We start from the raw sequence: 18,571 nt of genomic DNA, 5'->3' as shown, positions 1-18,571 counted from the left end.
CTTTTTTTTATGAATTTAATGGCATACAGCAGCTGGGCTCACTGTTTAATACTCACCAACCTGCACTGTTCTAATTAAGGTATCTCCTTTTATTTCGGGCACAAAAGAGACTCTTGTTTTCTTTAACAAGCGAGGAGCTGTGGGATAGTGTGTGTAATAATTGCTGCTGTTACCTTTCCCTGGATATAAAGCCAGCTCCCCGTGGGGGTGGCAGGGAAAGCAGAAATCGCCTGCGCGTGCAGCACACATGGAAAGATTTGATGTGGGGAGAGGGGCAACATTTTTCTTCTGTTGTGCAATAAACAATTTGTTGGAGTTAATAGGAGTTATGGGGGGGTGAGTTGTGTTGGGCTTCCGGCCGCTTCTGAACAGTCTGGAGATCTGCCATCCCCCTTAGTGAAAAGTCCAGATTTTCTATGCCTGTGTTTTAATATGCACAGCTGAGACCTAATGTTAGATTAGATTTTCTTATGTTATATATTAAGGCCTTAGAAACAAGGGATCAAAGTGGGAGACAAAGCTTCTAACATCACGCAGGAGAGCACTTGCTGCCCACATCAGTCTCCATGGAGCAGGGAGGGTGAAATAATTGAAAAAACTTATAGGCTCTGAAGATTCTCTAGAGCCAGATTGTCCTGGGCTGAGCACGCACTGACTCCATTTGTGTCCTGGGCAGTCCTCAGGATTGGGCCCTTAATATGTCCTGCTCTGAAAAAGAGGCACTTTGAAAATGGCTTCGTGTGTGTGTGTGTGTGTGTGTGTGTGTGACTTCGGATCAGATCTGCTGAGTTTATAAGTTAAAACCTGGGTATGGCTTTCTACCAGCTGATCCCACAGACTCCCCCGGGGTCAGAGGGTCGTCATTGACACAAATGTTCTGCATTTGGAACATAGCTAACAGTTCTGTGAATGAGACCTGAACCAGCGCAAACTCCAGCTCTCCATCCCATTGCTGTGTTAGCTTGCATTAGTGATTCAAGCCAGCAGATCTGATTGCATACACACAGGATGCAGGCCTGGTTAGTAAGAAGAGCCCTTCCTACTTACTCACGAGAATAGAGCTGTACTTTACGGGTGCATCCTACGTTTGAGAAACTCAAGAATTTGGTCAGTGCCTCTTAACGCTAATGGGAGATGCCCAGCTAGATGCTGCTTTGCAGAGGCCTCTCTGAGTTGGGGAGAAACCATCTGTGCATAGATGAACAGTCAGAGCACTTTAAACAAGTGACCATCTTAACTTCCTGGGCATAACCAAACCAACCGGGGCCCAAGAGGCAGCAGTTTGCCTGCTTCTGGGTCTGAGTTTTCTCCGCTGTCGTGCCCTTGTGTGGTTCTGAGTACATGGGAGATTGCCAGTGACATGTGTCCATATCCTAGGGCCAGTACGGTCCCGCCTGGATTTCCAGTGTAATCAGTCTAACCTTTACTGGCTTAATTTGTCTGCAGTTTTTGGGTTTTTTTTTGTTTTTTCAGACCACATTTGTGGGCTAGTTTTTACTTGTAGGCTTTTCTGTGGGGCTCATCACTGCAGTGTTTGAATTGCAATGCCCACGAGTCAGGGAAGGAAGAGGTATTGTTGTCCCCAGTTTACAGACAGGAAAACCAAGGTACAAACATTAAGTGATTTTTCCCAAAGTCACACTGGAAGCCTGTCCAGGATCTCGCAAATCCTAGCCCGAGAATTTCCAAGTAAAGTATTCCTGTAGTCTAAAGCCAGACGGGACTTCCTGTGTAGCACAGGCCAGAGAACGTCACAAAAGAATTCTTCAAGCAGATCTTTTAGAAAGGCATCCAAACTTGAGTTGGAAATTGTCAGTGATGGAGAATCCACCACGACCCTTGGTAAGTTGTTCCAATGGTTAATTACCCTCGCTGGTAAAAATTTACACCTGATTTCCAGTCTGAATTTGTCTGGCTTCAACTTCCAGCCATTGGATCGTTTTAGACCATCCTCAAGCTATATTGAAAAGCCCAATATTCAATATTTGTTCCACATGAAGGTACTTAGAAACAGTGATCAAGTCATCCCTTAACCTTCTCTTTGTTAAGCTAAATAGACTGAGCTCCTTGAGTCTATCACTAGAAGGCAGGTTGTCTGATCTATTAGTCGTTCTCAAGGCTCTTCTCTGAACCCTCTCCAATTTATCAACATCCTTCTTGAATTGTGGGCACCAGCCCTGGACACAGCATTCCAGCAGCAGTCACACCAGTGTCAAAGAAAGAGGTAAAATAACCTCTCTGCTCCTACTTGAGATTCCCCTGTTTATGCATCCCACGATTGCATTAGACCTTTTGGCCACAGCATCACACTGGGAGCTCCTGTTCAGCTGATTATCCACCATGACCCTCAAATCTTTTTCAGAGTCACTGCTTCCTGGAATAGAATCCCCCATCGTATGTGTGTGGCCTGCATTATTTGTTCCTAGATGTATACATTTACATGTAGCAGCTTACCAAGTGATCCAGATTGCTCTGAATCAGTGACCTGTCCTCTTCATTATTTACCACTCCCCCAATTTTTGTGTCATCTGCAAACTTTATCATTGATTTTATGTTTTCATCCAGGTCATTGATACAAATATTAAGTAGTGTAGGGCCAAGACCCGATCTCTGTAGGACCTCACTAGAAACAGGCCCACTCGAGGACAATTCCCCATTCACAGTTTTATTTTGAGAGCTATCAGTTAGCTTTTAATCCATTTAATGTGTGCCATGTTAATTTTATGTCATTCTAGTTTTTTAATCAAAATGTCATGAGGCATCAAGTCAAACGCCTTACAGAAGTCTAAGTATATTACATCAATATTATTATCTTTATCAACCAAACTTGTAATCTCATCAAAAAAAGTATCAAGCTAATTCGACAGGATCTATTTTCCATAAACCCATGTTGATTTGCATTAATGATGTTACCCTCCTTTAGTTTTGTATTAATCGAGTTCCATATCAGCTGCTCCATTTTCTTACCCAGGACTAATTACCTGGGTCAGCCCATTTACCCTTTTTAAAAATTGGAACAACATTAGCTTCGGGAAGTTCCTTAGTGCTCCAACACTTACTGAAAATCAGCATTAACAGTCTAGTGAACTCCTCAGCCCGCTCTTTTAAAACTCTTGGATGCAAGTTACTTGGAGCTACTGATTATAAAATGTTTTACTTTAGTAGCTTCTGTTTAACACCTCCAGAGATACTAGTGGAATGGAAAGACTGTTATCACCATAAGATGAGACTATATCACCTGTTTTTTCCCCAAACATAGATCTGAAATATTTATTGAACACTTCTGCCTTTTCTGCATTATTATTGATAATTCTAATATTTCCATCTAGTAATGGACCAATCCCATTGTCAGGATTCTTTTTGTTCCTAATGTTCCTTTTGTTCTTCTTGTTCCTAATATATTTTTAAAACTCCTATTGTCCTTAATTCGGCTGGCCATATATTTCTCTTAGTGCCCCTTTGCTTCCTTTATCAAATTTCTAACTTCCGATTTATATTCATTACTCTCAGCTTCCTTTCTTTATGTAGTGCTGCCTTCACTTCCCCCCTTTAACCATCCCCTCCTTCCTCAGTTGCGGAATTGTGACTTTTTTCGACATCTAATTAGGTGTTCTTAAATAATTTCCAGTTATCATTCACATGAGTTACAGCTCCAAGACTACTGTCTGTCTCTCAGAACATGAGCACTCTACGAGGTGTAGCTGTGTTGTAATTCTGGATGGAATTGCGTTTTTATCCTGGGTTCTGTGCATCTAGACCCAGCACCTCCTTTGCATATTCACTCATCATCTGGTTAGCAATTCTCAGACTAAGGCATATCTGAATGTAAGTAAATGATGGCACTGCAAGACCAAAAATGAGCTTTTAAAAAATCTCCAGATTCCTGGAACTCCCCTCAGCAGTGCCTTGTGAACTGATCTGTCAGGAAAGCCTTGTTCACTGATTGAGACATATTTTTCTTGTAGATGGTACTAGTTAATACTGAGCCTGGTAACCTTCCTCAGGTAACTAGTACGTGTCCCAAAATACAGCCCACGTATTGCGGGTGGCTGTTTGCAAAGCTGCCATAACAGTCAGAAAGCTGTAACTCATTCCTGCCTTTCACTGGCTTGCGCCAAATCCTTCATGGATTTTTCCTGAAGCCTCGTGGGGCAGCAACTCTCCCCACTTCCATCTTCTTTGGGGCATGGACCTAGCTTTATATCTGTCCGCAAAGCAACATGCATCCCTCTACTGCTGTGGAAATAAATGAAAAAACACCAGCACAGATGAATGGTACGCTTTGAATATGGCATACAGTGTGTGGGCACATTTTACACACGCGCACACACACACACACACACACACACACACACCATACATAGGAGCAGAAGTATGGTCTAGTTCAGGGCTCTTTATAACATTGGGTGTCTCCCTGCAGCCCTCTCTGCCTCAGTTTGACCATCTGTAAAATAGGGGTACTAATCCGCACTGTGGTGAGGCGCTTTGAATGCTGTGGGTGGCTTTGTAAGTCCTATTTGCCTTCATCTCCTTTGCGTCTAGGTAGTGCATTCTCTTTGGAGACTGATCACTGTTCACAGACTAACAGAATAGCAGGAACGGCCTAAGCCCTCACTTGGAATTTGCTGCCTTTAGCTGGTTGAAAACAAATGTAGTGTAATTCTTTTTTAAGAGGTAGCTTTAAGACAAAAAGCTCCAGTCTTTCCTGGCACCAAGTGCCAGGAACAGCTTCTCAGCGTTGCAGCTCTTGTTAATTTATTTTTCAGACTACCCGAAGTGATTAGCCCATATTGTGGATCAATCACTTGCCAAATTTTAATTAAGACGGGAGGGAAAAAATAAATCCCATCCTGGTCCCAGCCCCTGTTCTCTACCATGTTTCAGCCCCGGAGCAAACTTCTTGCAGCAGAGTTTTATAAACCGCTGAAAACTGAGGTTTATAACGGAAAAGCTGAGATGGCCTTTACTGTAGCACACGCTGCTATAACACATCAAGGCTTTTCCATGGAGCAATGATGAAAGGAGCAGAAGGGCTGGGGGTGGGGGGACTGGCCAACAGGTGTGACTTATTATTCACACCATTTTTATTTCAAGGGAAAAGTTTAGTAACCCCAGCTGGCAGGTGAGGAGTGGGGGAACAAATACTTTCCCATTGTCCCTGTGCCAGGGCATGTGTGTGTGAGAATAGTTTAATTTCTTATAGTAATAAATACTGTACACCACCAAAAATGTGGTCAAATGCAAGGAACAAGGTTGTAAGTGATTTTAGTGCTTTAAAAAACAACTCCACGCTTAGAACGTGGAGTTCTGAATGTAGCGCACGTGCTGATGTGTGCAGGGACGTTGGGTTAGAAAACACAAGTTCTTCCCAGGAGACTAACATCATTATTTTTCCCTGGACTGTTTAACACCAAACGTAAATACTAGGGGGACCCAGAGACCCTGGGCCTTCCAGCTGTGTGTGCAGCCAGCCTGCTTAGAGTGTGAGCTGCAGAAGGTAGCTAAGGTGGCGTTGTTCACACTCCGACACACCCCGCCCTGTCCTGTCCGAGCGCAGCGAAACAACATTCTCTCCCATGATAAAATGATCCACACCAGGGTGTTTCTCTTGGTGGGACCCAGCTTGCTGGTTCGGACTCTGCAGCAGCGTAGGCAGTACCTATGTGCCTTGACACAGGAACGTTCCTGAAGTGAGAACGAGAGAACTAACAACCCTGCCTGGAAGGGCTGGATTCTCGTGTCTGTGGTCTGAGCCTTCCTTGGGGCACTAGAATGGCTGTTCCCATCTCTCTGGTGTGGGTCACTTTGAGGCTCTGTTCAGATCCAGAGTAGGGTTCAGATCAAGGGCTAATCAGGGCTGGATCTTTGAATAAGAGACTGTCAAAATGGCAGGAATCGCCTGTGGTTGGATTTCTACCAGCTTATGTGGCTGAAAGTTGTTTTCATGAAATTCTTGAAATCTCGTGCGCGGAGGGCAGTTCCCACAAGCTCCCAGCTGCGTGGAAAGCAGGAAGCACAAACCCTTTTGGGATGGGATCCCCCAAGGAACCAGAACTGAGGGGCCTGTTTGGAGCCAGCGATTCCAATCAGCCCCCCTCAGTTTGCAGGGTATTGAGTTTGAGATCCTTTTTCTAAGTATCAGAGGGGGAGCCGTGTTAGTCTGGATCTGTAAAAGCAGCAAAGAATCCTGTGGCACCTTACAGACTAACAGACGTTTTGGAGCATGAGCTTTCGGGGGTGAATTCACCCACAAAAGCTCATGCTCCAAAACGTCTGTTAGTCTATAAGGTGCCACAGGATTCTTTGCTGCTTTTTCTAAGTAGAGAGAGGACAGATTCCAACCCCAGGAGGGGCCACTATGATCCAGTCTGGCCAGAGAACTGTCCCCAAAGGATTCCTAGAGACTCCTGGCCCTTGCTCCGTCCTGTGCTCTGGTGGGCGTTGAGTGGTGGAATGGCACTGCCTGAAGGACGAGTTCTACTGACAGGCACACTGGGCCCTCTGCATACTGGGTCCAGTGTGTGGAGAGAGCTGAACGGCGCACACACGATACGCAAATTGCTTTCAGACGGGAATGTTTTCGCTGTCCCTCTCAAGCTCCCAGCATTCAGGTGTCTGATCTGTAGGTAGTGCAGCTATCCCGGAGAAGAGCAGGGAGCTGGGAGACGTCTCCGTGCTCAGGCTGGGGCAGCAAAGTGATCTTGGGGTTTAATTGCTTTTTCCCTCCTCGTCTGTCTTCTCCACAAGCTCTGGAGTTCAGCGAAGTGGGTGGCCGAGCGAGGGCCGGGTCTGGCTGCGTGGTGGGAAGTCCTCCGTTATACAAGGCGCACTTGATGGAAAGGGTTTCCCTTGCCTTTCTCAGGTGGGCCCCCCAGCTGCTAATCCCCTTTCCTAGGAGTTGTATGTGCAGGTGTTGCTCAGACAATGCTCTGTCACTCAGAGAATCCTGCCCCCCACTGGGGCCTGTCTCTGTATTCCAGGAGGGTGTGCTGGTCCCCCATCTCTCGGGACATGCGGGGAGGCAATGGGTCCTCTCTAATGGGGCGAACCGAGCAGGAAAAGTGCCATTAAAGTTCTTCCCCTCGCTGCCTGCAGTGAGGCCGCAGGGCGTATCTGGAGGCACTCGTCAGCACTGCATGAGAGCACCGAGCGGCTGTGGAGCAGGGAGCATTGTCCTCTCTCCCTGCTTTCTCCACCCGCCCTGCAGAGTGACAGCACCAAGCCATTCCAGGGGGTGGGAGCTGCAGAAAGAATCCGCTTCCCTTGTGTAATCAGCGGTGAGGTGTGGTTGGACAAATATTTCACTGGCTCTTCCTTAACGAACTGCTCCCATTCTCTGGAGTGCCTCTTGGGAAGGAAAGAGTCAAGACAGATGTGCAAGAGCTAGCCACATCTGGAATCCTTAAACTCCCAGTTGCATGCTCAGTTTTGCTTGCTGGGGCACGCTGCAATCCGGAGTTGAGAACTTGCCAGCCACCACCCTGTGTAACACTGATTGCTGTGCACAAACCTCTCTGCTCCTCTGGCACCTCCGGAGACGCTGCCCTCCTGTTGACAGTGAGGAGCCCAGGAGCCATGAGGCTGCAGAGAATCTGCCAGTGCCAGTGGTTCTGTCGGATGTGAATTGAAATACACCTCTACCCCAATATAACGCCACCCCATATAACACAAATTTGGATAGAACGCGGTAAAGCAGCGCTCCGGGGGGGGCGGGGCTGCGCACTCCAGCAGATCAAAGCAAGTTCGATATAACACGGTTTCACCTATCACGCAGTAAGATTTTTTGGCTCCCAAGGACAGCGTTATATCGGGGTAGAGGTGTACATTGTATTGATGCTCAGTGTGAACCCCCAGATTTCTGAACCTCAGCAGCAGTGCGACAGGTCCCAGCCTGAAATGACAGAGAATAGCTTTAAAAATTGGTCACTCTTCCTCTTCGTACCGACCTGCCATGATCCCCAAGAACAGGGATCTGCTTTGTAGACGAGCATTCAGCCCAAGGAACGTGCTCTTCTTGGCACCTTTAGAAAATCCAGAACACAGGTCTTGAGAGAGACGCGAAAGGCTGGATTATAACCTGGGCTTTTTAAAGTGCACGTACTGATTTTTAAGTCTACCCGCCATAGTGGGGTGGTGGTAGCAGCGCCTAGAGATCAGCTGGGCTCTGTGAAGGTCCTTGCATTGTGGATCCCCTGGTGCCAGGCTCTCCACAGGCATAATGAGAGACCGGCCCTGCCCTGAAGTGCTTAAAATCTACAGAGGCGAGACAGAGGCTGAGAGCGGGGAAAGGACTTGCCTGAGGTCACCGCAGAGTTAGGAATAGAACCAAGCTCTCCTGACTCCCAGTCTCCTGCCCAAGCCACAAGGACCCACAGTCTCCCGTGTTCGCCGAGTGATTTGAGGGGGGTTAGTGGCTTTATTCGCCTCCAAGGCAGGTTGTGGGGGCTGGTGATGCCTTAGCTCTGCCTTGGAGGCACCGCGAGGCCTGGGGAGTGTTCAGCCCCTCTGAAATGATCCCTTGAAACGAGGCAGGCGGGTGAGGTGATATCTGTTATTGCACCAACTTCTGCTGGGGAGCGAGAGCAGTACTCCCTCACCCGCCTTGTCTCTAGTGTACTGGGGCCAACATGGCTACCGCTACACTGCAGAGAACGAGGCTGGAGGCCTGTCAGTGGCAGCTTGCGCCAGGAGAGAGAGGAGAACTGACTTGGCCTTGTCTGCACTGAGTTCTTAGTGGCACAGGTGCAAGCCCCTAGGGCAGACACATCTTACACCTGTTTGATGCTGGGGTCAGCTGAAATGGTCCAAATTCCCCTGCACTGATGTAATTTGTCCTCACTAAGGGGTTTGCACCAGTGGCTACAAACCAGTGTAGACGTAGCCTGAATTTGTCCTGGAAGTCGGAGGAGTTTCCTGCTTGGGTTTGAGTTTCCCTGCCCCGTGTGCTCATTGTGCAGATATCTGAGCAGAGCAGAGCTGAAGCTAATTGTCGCGTCAGAGACAGCATCCATCTCTTCTCTCGTAATCCGAGCTGCCACTGGCAGTAATCAGTGCAGCATGGCCGGAGCCGAACCTGCCCTTCCACTGGGCCCAGATCCTGCAAACCTGCTGAGCCCACTGCTCTAACGCCCACTTTCTGCTCTGGCTGCAGAGATCAAACCAAGCCTCTCTTGGGAGCACTGCTCCTCTTCCCGAGAGACTCTACCCCCTCTGCATCAGTCTGCGTGAGCCGTAGCAGCCGGCTGGCATTCCCCGCTTCGTACAGCCCTGGGGGCCTGGCTGATTCCACGGGGCCTGTTGCCTGGGGAGCTGGGCTGGAAAGGAACGGCTGGGAGGCAGGTTGACAGCAGCAAGCAGAAGAGTCGGGGTGCTCAGGCGGAGCCTGCGCTTGCTGCTTTGAGGCAGGAGGTTGCGTTCTGGTGCCATCTGTTAGTGTTTGCAGCCAGCACTGCCTGATTCCCAGCTCTGCTGCGGCACTGCTGCCCTGCTTGCTTGGAGCGGAGGGTCAGTTGCTGCAGAGCCATCTTTGTCATCTTTCTCATCAGCTGTCTGTCACACCTGCCAATCTAATGATCACCAGCTTAGGTTGACCCCGAATCTGAGGCTTATGAACACCCTGTACCTGTCAGGATCCATGACCGATGGCACCAGCCATTGGTTCATTTCAGGCAGCGCTCGTGTCATCCCGTTCCCTCGCCTGGGTTGGGAGTTTGCTTGTTTCTGTTCACCTTGGCAGCGGATGCAGACTCCTCTGTAGTGTGGTGCAGAGGGCTGGGGATCCCTGTTCCCACTGGCTGCTTGAGGCAGGCCCTCAGTCTGTACAGTTATGGGGCTTCGAGTCGTGGATCGTGTTGTGCTCTGGACACGGGGTTTGGGGTGCAGGTGGCTGAGCCCTCATGTTGCCTCAATCTTCCTTACTGGGTGGCTCCTCGGAAGCAAGAGTGCAGCCTCCAAAGGCCCCTGAGCCACAGCATCAGGGAGAGAACGTCCAGCCCCGCAGGGGGCTGCATGATGCTGAGCTAGCAGGTGTAACAGCACCCACAGGAGCATTGCACAGCGGGGGGCAATGGTGGAGGCTGCATTGACTCTTCTTGGAGCAGCCCTGACCTAGGGACGTATCTGCAGGCAGCCACTCCATCCCCTCCTGATCCCATGAAGGGGCTTCTCCAGGGTCAGGGAAAAAGCAAGAACTCTCCATGGGGCTGGCACTCCCCATGCTGCTCCCTCTGCTTAGAGGAGCAGCACTGAAGCTTTAGGAGCAGTGTCTTTCCCCCACGCTCCCTGGCCTCCTGTTCTGTGAATGCCACAGCTGCCATGAAAGCGTCCCTCTGGGTAACACAGCACCCCTTGCTGGCTTGGCAGATGTGGGGGTCAGACCCAGGAGCTCTGGTGCTAAAAGCATGCACCTCTGCTGCTCCGTTAGCGCAAAGGCTGTAAGCAGTTGAGCCAGTTGGCAGTGGAAGACAGAGCTACACCAGGTGTGGGCTACATCTGACACCCAGGGGCCGGCGCACACAGCTGGGTCTGGTGGGAAGGATGGAGAGGGACAGCTGGAGTGCAAAGAAGGGGGTGGGGGCGAATCGGCTAATTGTTGCACTGCAGTTCAGTTTTCTGCCAAGCACTAATCCGGCTCCAAGCCTCCCGGCGGTTTCCTCGGAGCAGGGGCTGCTCCAGCACAGTCTTAGATGGGGACTCTCGAGAAGAGCTGGCACATGGGCGGGTTTAAAAGGATGCAGAATGAATGGCCCTGGGTGGGTTGTCCTCTCCCTTGTGCCCGTGGCCAGGGAGCTCCTAGGTGCGTTCTGTTGGCAGGGGCTGTGTTGGGGAAGGGAGCGCCTGATTCCCCTCGAAGGGCTCAGACCTGCTGCTCAGAGGTGTTGCCTCTGCTCTGTTTCCTTTATGGCCGGGGTCCTGGGTATTGGGAGGCCTTGGCCTCTCCTGCTTCCATATTGTCAGCCCAGCATCACAGCCAAGGGGGATCTCGCGCCGTCATCCTGCGTCCTCCTAGGTGACATTTCTCTCTTTGTTCCCTCCGCTGGCTGCAGGGAGCTAAGAAGCTCTGCCCTCAGTGTAACACCATCACATCTCCCGGAGACCTCCGGCGCATCTACTTATGAAGGACGCAGCCGCAGGGCGGGACACAGCCAACCGGATCAGCTCATCACACCGAGGGGGGAAAGAACGGCGACAAAAAAAGACGTTTCAAACAAATAGACTCCAGACGTGGACTCGAGGATAAAGGAGCCGTGGGGAAGCCTCGGCCTCCGTGTCTCTCGTGTTGGGACCTCCTCTGACAACTCTACAGCGAGCAAAACCAAACCCTTTTTTAAAAGCAGCGTTCCCCTCTCCCCAGAGCTGCTTTGCATTGCGGGTGGCTTGTGAGCCCTTCCTTTGGACTGTGCTGGTCACTCCTCCAACCCCAGAAGACTGGGAAGGGACCCTGGACAGAAAGATGTTAAATACCCTGTAACTTGTGTTCTTTGTTCAGTTTGGTTGGTTGGGCTTTTTGTTTTTGTTTTTTTTGGGTTTGTTTTATTTTTTGTTGTTGTTTTTGGGTTTTTTTGGTGGTGTTCTAGTGATTTAAAAAAAAAGTTTAAAGAAAAACACACAGGCAGAAAATGAAGCACATGTAATATAGATTATATATGTTTACAATGTTGTGTATAAATGGGATAGACACAAACATTACATACTAATAAGTTGCCCTTTTTTTTGGTTGTATTTTTTTTAAAGAAGAAAAAAAATGAGCAGAGAACATTAAACCCATATTTTTCTTGGTTCTGCAAAGTTTTGGCATTAAAGTCATTAGTTTAAAAAAAGTATATATATACATATCTATAATATAAATGGTTTAATGTTCTGTGGTGTATATTTCCTCAGTCAGATATGAAGTTAACAGCTTTTTAGTAATGGCTGTAGCATCGCCCATAACTTACAAGACTTATGGGGAGTAGGGGAGATGGGTTTTTGTCATTAGTCGTAGCTAATGGGGCTATTTCTAATAGAATCTTTATCCCACAGGAAGCCAGCGGGAAGGGCGGCGGTTGGAAAGGTCTGGCTCAGGCGCTGTCGCCGCTTTTCCCTATGGGGCAGGGGCAGGAGTTGAGATTAGATAGGAGACAGGAATGAATATTGCCAAGTGCAGCTGTCTCCAGTGGTTGGGAATCTGCACTTCAAAGCTTCAGTTAACCCAGCCATTGCCCACGAAAACCAAAGGCCATGCCCCCGTCCAAGCAAACGTGCCACTGGCTTGGTTTGTTCCCACTGGAAAGGAGTTCCCTGCCCAATGGCCCAGGGTGTTCTCTCTGCTCTGGAGCGCCGCCTCTGCCCACAGGAAAGGTGGGGCCGTGGCACAGGCTCAGGGCCAAGGCGTCCATTTGTGTTCTCCCTTCTGGCTGAGACCGTTACGGGCTGAGCAGCAGGAGGTGACTACAGTGCGGGGAAGGAAGGTTCTTGCTCCAGGTGTTCTCTGGGGAGGCTGCTGTGCTGCTGCCTTTGCCATCTCCGTCCATCTTGCTCTCTTGTTCTGCCGCTTTGCCAGTGCTGGCCGGGAGAGGCGTCAGAATTGCACTGACTTTCTGGTACGAGCTCTTTGCTAGAGTGGAAGGTTGCTTTAGATCGCCGATCTCTTCCGGAGCCTGCCTGAGCCGGGGTTCCTAGGACATGGTGCACGTTCCTCCTCTTAAAACAATGCAAAGTAACTTCCACCTCCAAGTAAAGGGTGATGGTAGGGCCCCTCTCTCAGGTCAGTGGGTTGGCAAGGAGAACCCAGCCTCACTGAACTGACTAAGATGAGCAAAGATTCAGATACTTCCAGTCAGTGGCAGTGATCCCCAATGACCTCCTCCCGGGAGATTTCTCCTAGCTTCTTCCACAGCGGCACCGAGAGCTGCTCTTGCTTGTCCTTAGCTTCCAGGTGCCCAGCCGCACACAGTCACTGGCCGAGGGTTGCCATCTACTCCCCCGTTACCTCGGGAACAAAGAAACGAATGTGCTTTTACCTACCAACAAGCAACGTTGGCCTCTCCAGCCAGTTGAGTTTTGCAAGGCTGCGTGAGTGTTGCTGAAAGGTGCTCACCAGTGGCTCCTGTTGCCAGGGTGGTGACCTTGCAGGGCAGTAGCCCAGGGCTGAAATGTGGGAGGAGGTAACCTTGTGTTGCTGTTCGCCAGGCTGCCCTCTCTCACTAGCTGTCTCGCTTGGTGAACCTGGGGGAGAGACCAGAACAAGCTAGACACAGGACTGTTGCACGTCAGTGGTTGTTTGGAAGCCAAGGTCACTCCTGTTTGCTGGAGTTCTTGGTGCAGGACACCTGGCCACCAGGGTGGGCTGATACTACTTAGGAAGCCGGACTCCTCCCCAGCACTGCAAAGGTGGCTTGTGTTTTGCAGTAACAGAAGATTTGATGAGGCAGCTTGTCTCCGTGGTGATATTTCTATCACAGCTTCCCTGCCGGAGTGTATGTCGTCTTGCTGCTTGATTTGTAAAGGACCCTGTTGCACAAAATAAATCTCTCTCCTGCTGGAATTATATTCCCCCTTCCCCATCCCCCACCAAAGCCGATATCACTGAAGTCAGAGCTTCCTGGGTCCTTACGCTCTCCAAGCAGCAACCTCTGCCCACAGTCCAGTTGTGGCCCATGTGGGTCTGTGGCCGTTCCCTGGTAGCCGACATGCTGTGCACATGTACCTTCCTGGGCAGTGCTTGGGAGCTGGAGAAAACTGTTCTGACATCCCAAGTGGGGACGTTTCTCCCCTGAGGAGACAGACCTGTGAGAGCAGAGAGAAGGGCTGCACCTGCAGTTAACCCTTTGAGTGCCGTTTGGCATGCTGGGAGGTAGCCCTGCCTGTCGCATTTGAAGCCCTGGGAAAGGCACTCGGTGGGTTTGGTTTTTAAGTTGGAATAATCAGCGCCGCGTGGTGGGGCAGCCAGGCCCAGCACTGGCCGGACGGTGCCCAGAGCTGTGATCTCTGTCAATGGAATTGGAGAATGCGCAGTGATTTTTTTTTTAAAGGCAGTTGGGAATGGGGAAGTGGGGGGGCAGGTTCCCCATTCTCTGCCTTGCAACGAGCCACTGAGAGCCAGGGTGTCTCGTGTGTTGTGGAGCAGCAGTGTGCTGTGTACGTAGCTGTAAAACCATATGTAACCAGTAATGTTTTTTTTAATGTAAAGCCGTCCCTGTTTTTAGGAAGGGTGGGGATCTGATGGGAGAATGGAGAGAGAAGAGTCTCGTTCTGGCCTTCTCAGGAGCCAGCCGCGTTTTCTCCTCTTCCACAATGAGCTTAAACGGAAAAAAAATGGAAAAAAGGAATTAACTCTTTGCCCAAAGAATCCCAGTTGCACAAGGTGATATTCCAGTTGTGTCAATGATTGTGTGTCAATGTATATTCTATAAAAAGGTACTTGTCATTCCCGTTTGTAAACGACATTTGACATTAATTAAACGAGTATAAATCTTCCCAGTCTCCTTCCTTCCCTCCCTCTGGCTCGGCGCTCTGGAGCGGGTGGGGATGTGACTATGATGCACCTTTGCTCCTGCCCCCGGTATTGGCCTGTGGCCAAGGGCTTTGAGCACTGAGACAGCTGCTGCTCCTAGGCCCAGGCACACACTAGTTGTGGGTCGGAGGATGTTGGCAGTATACTGCAGAGTCTAGAGGTGGCCACCCCTCAGTTGGAATGGGAGGTGACCTTGGTGGGAGAAAATGGGTGTCAGCAGTGCAGTGGGAGATGGACACTTCTCCAGCCACCTCCTGTCTCTTTTCAGCACTAATCAGAACGGAGCTGATCCTAAGCAGACAGCTTCCCATTCAAACCTCTGAGGCACTGATAGATTCCCAGGCCAGGAGGAACCATTGTGATGAGCTCGTCTTGTAGCGCGCAGGCCAGCCCCAAAATAATTCCCAGAGCAGATCCAACCTTGATTTGAATGTTGTCAGTGATGGAGAATCCCCCCCCCGACCCTGGTGAATTGCTCCAGTCGTTTTCTCCATCAAAACCATACGCCTTATTTCCAGTCTGAATTCGTCTGGCTTCAACTTCCAGCCATTGGATCGTGTGAGACCTGTCTCTGCTAGATTGAAGAGCCTATTGTTAAATATCTGTTCCCCACGTACATCCTTTCCTCCGGTGCAGAGGGCCTGGATGTATCAGGACATACCACTAAGTGGGCATTCTCCTCCTTAGCTCATCCCCGCGCACAATGCACCAGTTCCCCTTAGATTTGCCAACAGTGCAAAATCCACATTATATATTCAGATCCTGCGAGTGGAGCTGGCAGTTGCTCTTTGCTTGACTACTTCACTGATCTTATTTTTTTTTTTTAAACTACTTTTTTAGTTCTTGAGTCCTGAATATTTGTGTGTGTGTGTGTGTGTCCGTCCCCCCCACGTGGAAGTTTCAGATTGGAAAAATTGCTTTTTAATTGGTAAGATTTCCCAGCTGCTCAAAGGGGAAGAAAACAAATTCTCATTCCAAACACCCACCCCCACCCCACCCCCCGTGCAGAAGACGCATAGTCAGTCCAGTTGTGATCTTTTCCCTAGCAAAGTTCTGTGCTCCAGGTAATGTACCTAGGCATCAAGTATCAGAGGGGGAGCCGTGTCAGTCTGGATCTGTAAAAGCAGCAGAGTCTTGTGGCACCTTACAGACTAACAGACGTTTTGGAGCATGAGCTTTCGTGGGTGAATACCCACTTCGTCAGATGCATGACACCCAGGCTTGTGCTAATGGGATTTTCCACAGCAAAATATACTGTGGTGTGCAGATGCTCAGAACCTCCATATCCCAGTAATGAAGAACTGGAGCTGGGAAAGCAGGGGTCTGTGTGTATTTAAGAAAATCAATCTAGTTTTGAAAATTAAGGTTCAGTTTTTGCCCAGCTCAAGCACTGACCTTTTATTTCTAGTACGGTAGGTAGGACTAGGCGGCCGGATCTGACCCTGGTCTGCAAAGTGCTGGGCAAACATGAGAAAAATACATTCCCTGACCTGCCTGAGATTAGACAGCATCTCCCGTGAGAACTGTCCCTCTCTCCTGAGCCAGGTCAGACTTTTCCTACCACTTTTATTATCACCACGGAAAAGTTTCATATACGAACTTTGAGTGAGATGCAAAAAAGCAAACGCTGAAAAGTAGCCGAGTGAGTTTCATGTTCCGGCTCCCATGCAGCAGCATGAGGCCGCGATGTGTGGGGATAACGCTGGCTCAGCGCACTGGAGGGTCTCCGAACTGTGCGCACATGATTGACCTGATCCCCAGGTGGCCAGTCAGTCGTATACCTCTGGAACCAGCACAGAGGTGCAGGGACTGGCTTGGGGCAGAATTGCACTTTAACTCATTGGGGGGGTGGGGTTGCAAATAGACCACGCTTGTAACATGCACTGTGTCCCCTTTCCAGTCGATATCTCACTCCGGGGTAATGGCCTACTAGTGCTAGCAGATAGTGTGCTCCTTTTAGCTCACACTATCGGGGGCTACCTGAGGTACTGATTTAGCCTCTTTTACTGTAAGATCTGAGCCCCTCGCACGCTTTAACGCAGGTATCCTCAGCACAGCCCTGTGTTAAGAGCACTGCTCTGAGCCCTGTCATCGAGCTGGGGGAATGAGGCCCAGGGAGGCCAAGGCCAGCTCCTCCGTTCCATTGAAATCAGCAGGAGTGCGGCACCTGCATTCCTTTGGGGATGGGCCTAAGTGACTTGCCCAGTGCCTGTGGCTGAATAGGGCGCCACACCCAGGTCTCGGGGTACCAGTCTAGCGCCCGGCTCTCTGGCTTTGGTGCCAACGGTGCTGGGGGTCCACACCCGCTCTGGGGCCGTGACCCCAAACCACAGGGACTAAACGATTGCCATTGGAATGTGGTTTAAAATGTCGCAGGCTTGTTACCACTCGTCAGGGAGACGGAGCTCTGCATTCTGGGCTGTCGCCCGCCTTCTGCACTGGGAGCCCACCTGGAACGAACGGCTGGCAGAGGCAGCGCCCCACCCCCAGCCCAGAACTCCAGGGGCGGTGCTGGGAGGCAGCTAATGTGAACATGGGATTTCTCAGTGGGGTGGTTTCTGGGAAGAGCTGCCAGGACACCAATCTGATCCTTTCATCCTGTCGTCAATTCCTGCCAATTAGCTCTCTTCCTCCCCTCCCCCTTCCCCTGGAATCTAATCCCTCCCTGTGCTCCCCACCCGTTCCCAGAAACTCCCCGAGAAGTCAGGATTCATGAAATGTCTAATGCGGTTACCAAGAAAACGAGGTTAACTCCTGCGCAGATAAATGGAAAATGGTAATCGGCCGAGATCAATCATGTCCTGTGGGGATGAAGAATGGCCCCGTGTCATGGGGAGACTTATGTCACTATGAAAGGAACAAAAGGAGAGAGAAAATAAAGCTGCCGTGTTGGTTAGTTAGGAGCGATTGGGGCGGGGGGGGGGGGGGGGGACACAACCAGGAAGGACTCAACCTGCCAAGGAGAGAACACACAGGCCTGAAGCCTGTCATTTCTCCACATGCTGAAAGGCTGTTAGCGAGGGAATTCAATCACACTGTTACTAATAACCCCCCGAAGCTGGGATTTTGCCACACCGAAGATCGCTCCCACCCAGCCCCTGATCGCTCACCAACACCGAGCTGCGCGTGCTGGTTTGTTATTGTAGGGTTGCTCGAAGCCACTGGGCTGGGGGAACGTGACAGAGCGCCGAGAACATGACCAAACAATGGCACATTAGAAAACCAAGTTGACTGTCAGGGTTACGGAGCAAACGCTTAGAAGCCGAATGGCGGGAGTCTTGACATAACGTTCGCTCAGCCCCTTGCACGGGCTGTGTAGTAACAACGTGACGTGTAACCTAGATGTCACACGTCACCTTCCAGCACCTCATGGACACTGGCCACGTCACAGCACCAGTAGTGACAGCATGTCAGAGCCAGCAGCAGCGGCCCCTGCCTCACTGGCAGACTGAAGGCCTGGCACTGTGAGCGGGTAGCAGTATGGGGCACAGGACACACAGACGCAATCAGTTCTGATTCCAGGCAGTAGAGGGCAGGGGTGACACAGCTCGGCTAGACCACTCATTATGGCTATTAAACCGCACGCTGGAAAGAATAAGGGGGCGAGAAACACGTGTTTGCAACATGGCTGCACTCGGGGCGTGTGCTCTCAAATCACTGATCTCAAGCGCCACCTCAGCACCTCACAGGATCAGGCCCGTAGCGTGTGAGCAGGACAGAGGCCACGTCGGACAAATACAGGGCCTGCACCGCACGTGCGCGTGTCCATTAATGGCTCTAGAGTCAAACGCCGGGACACTGACCTCAGCCATCAGCATCGCAGGGACCAGCGACGTTGATGCCCGTTTCAGAGCCACCATCTCAGCACCAAGCAACGAATGAGCCAAGGCCAAGGTCAGGGAAGCATGGGCCGGTTCCTAAATACGGCCACTGCCGTCACAGGCTTTGGTGCTCGTGCTGGCCATGCTGCCTGGCCACGGCACAGCAGCGGATTTCCAGGATACCGGAGAGGGAGCGAGAACCGGTTTGCGGCTGTGTATATTTCACTGGCTGCCAGCCAGCGTTGACGGTGTCAGC

The 18,571-nt window shown here is 50.5% G+C and overlaps 1 protein-coding gene across 5 annotated transcripts in view; it reads left to right on the top strand.

Moving 5' to 3' along the window:
- Positions 1 to 14,456, top strand: part of RNF220 (ring finger protein 220) — a 317,769-nt gene extending 303,313 nt beyond the window's left edge. For all 5 annotated transcript variants that reach the window (XM_039483594.1, XM_039483593.1, XM_039483592.1 and 2 more), the window contains one exon: positions 11,046 to 14,456. In XM_039483594.1, the coding sequence (XP_039339528.1) occupies positions 11,046 to 11,117 (72 nt within the window). In that variant the 3' untranslated portion in view covers positions 11,118 to 14,456. The remainder of the gene's footprint in view (positions 1 to 11,045) is intronic.
- Positions 14,457 to 18,571: the final 4,115 nt, after the last annotated feature.

Source organism: Mauremys reevesii, linkage group 8, assembly GCF_016161935.1.
Source record: "Mauremys reevesii isolate NIE-2019 linkage group 8, ASM1616193v1, whole genome shotgun sequence".
NCBI classification, from domain to species: Eukaryota; Metazoa; Chordata; order Testudines; family Geoemydidae; genus Mauremys; species Mauremys reevesii.
Note: the sequence above shows the minus strand (reverse complement) of the source record. Positions and strands in the feature narration are given on the sequence as shown.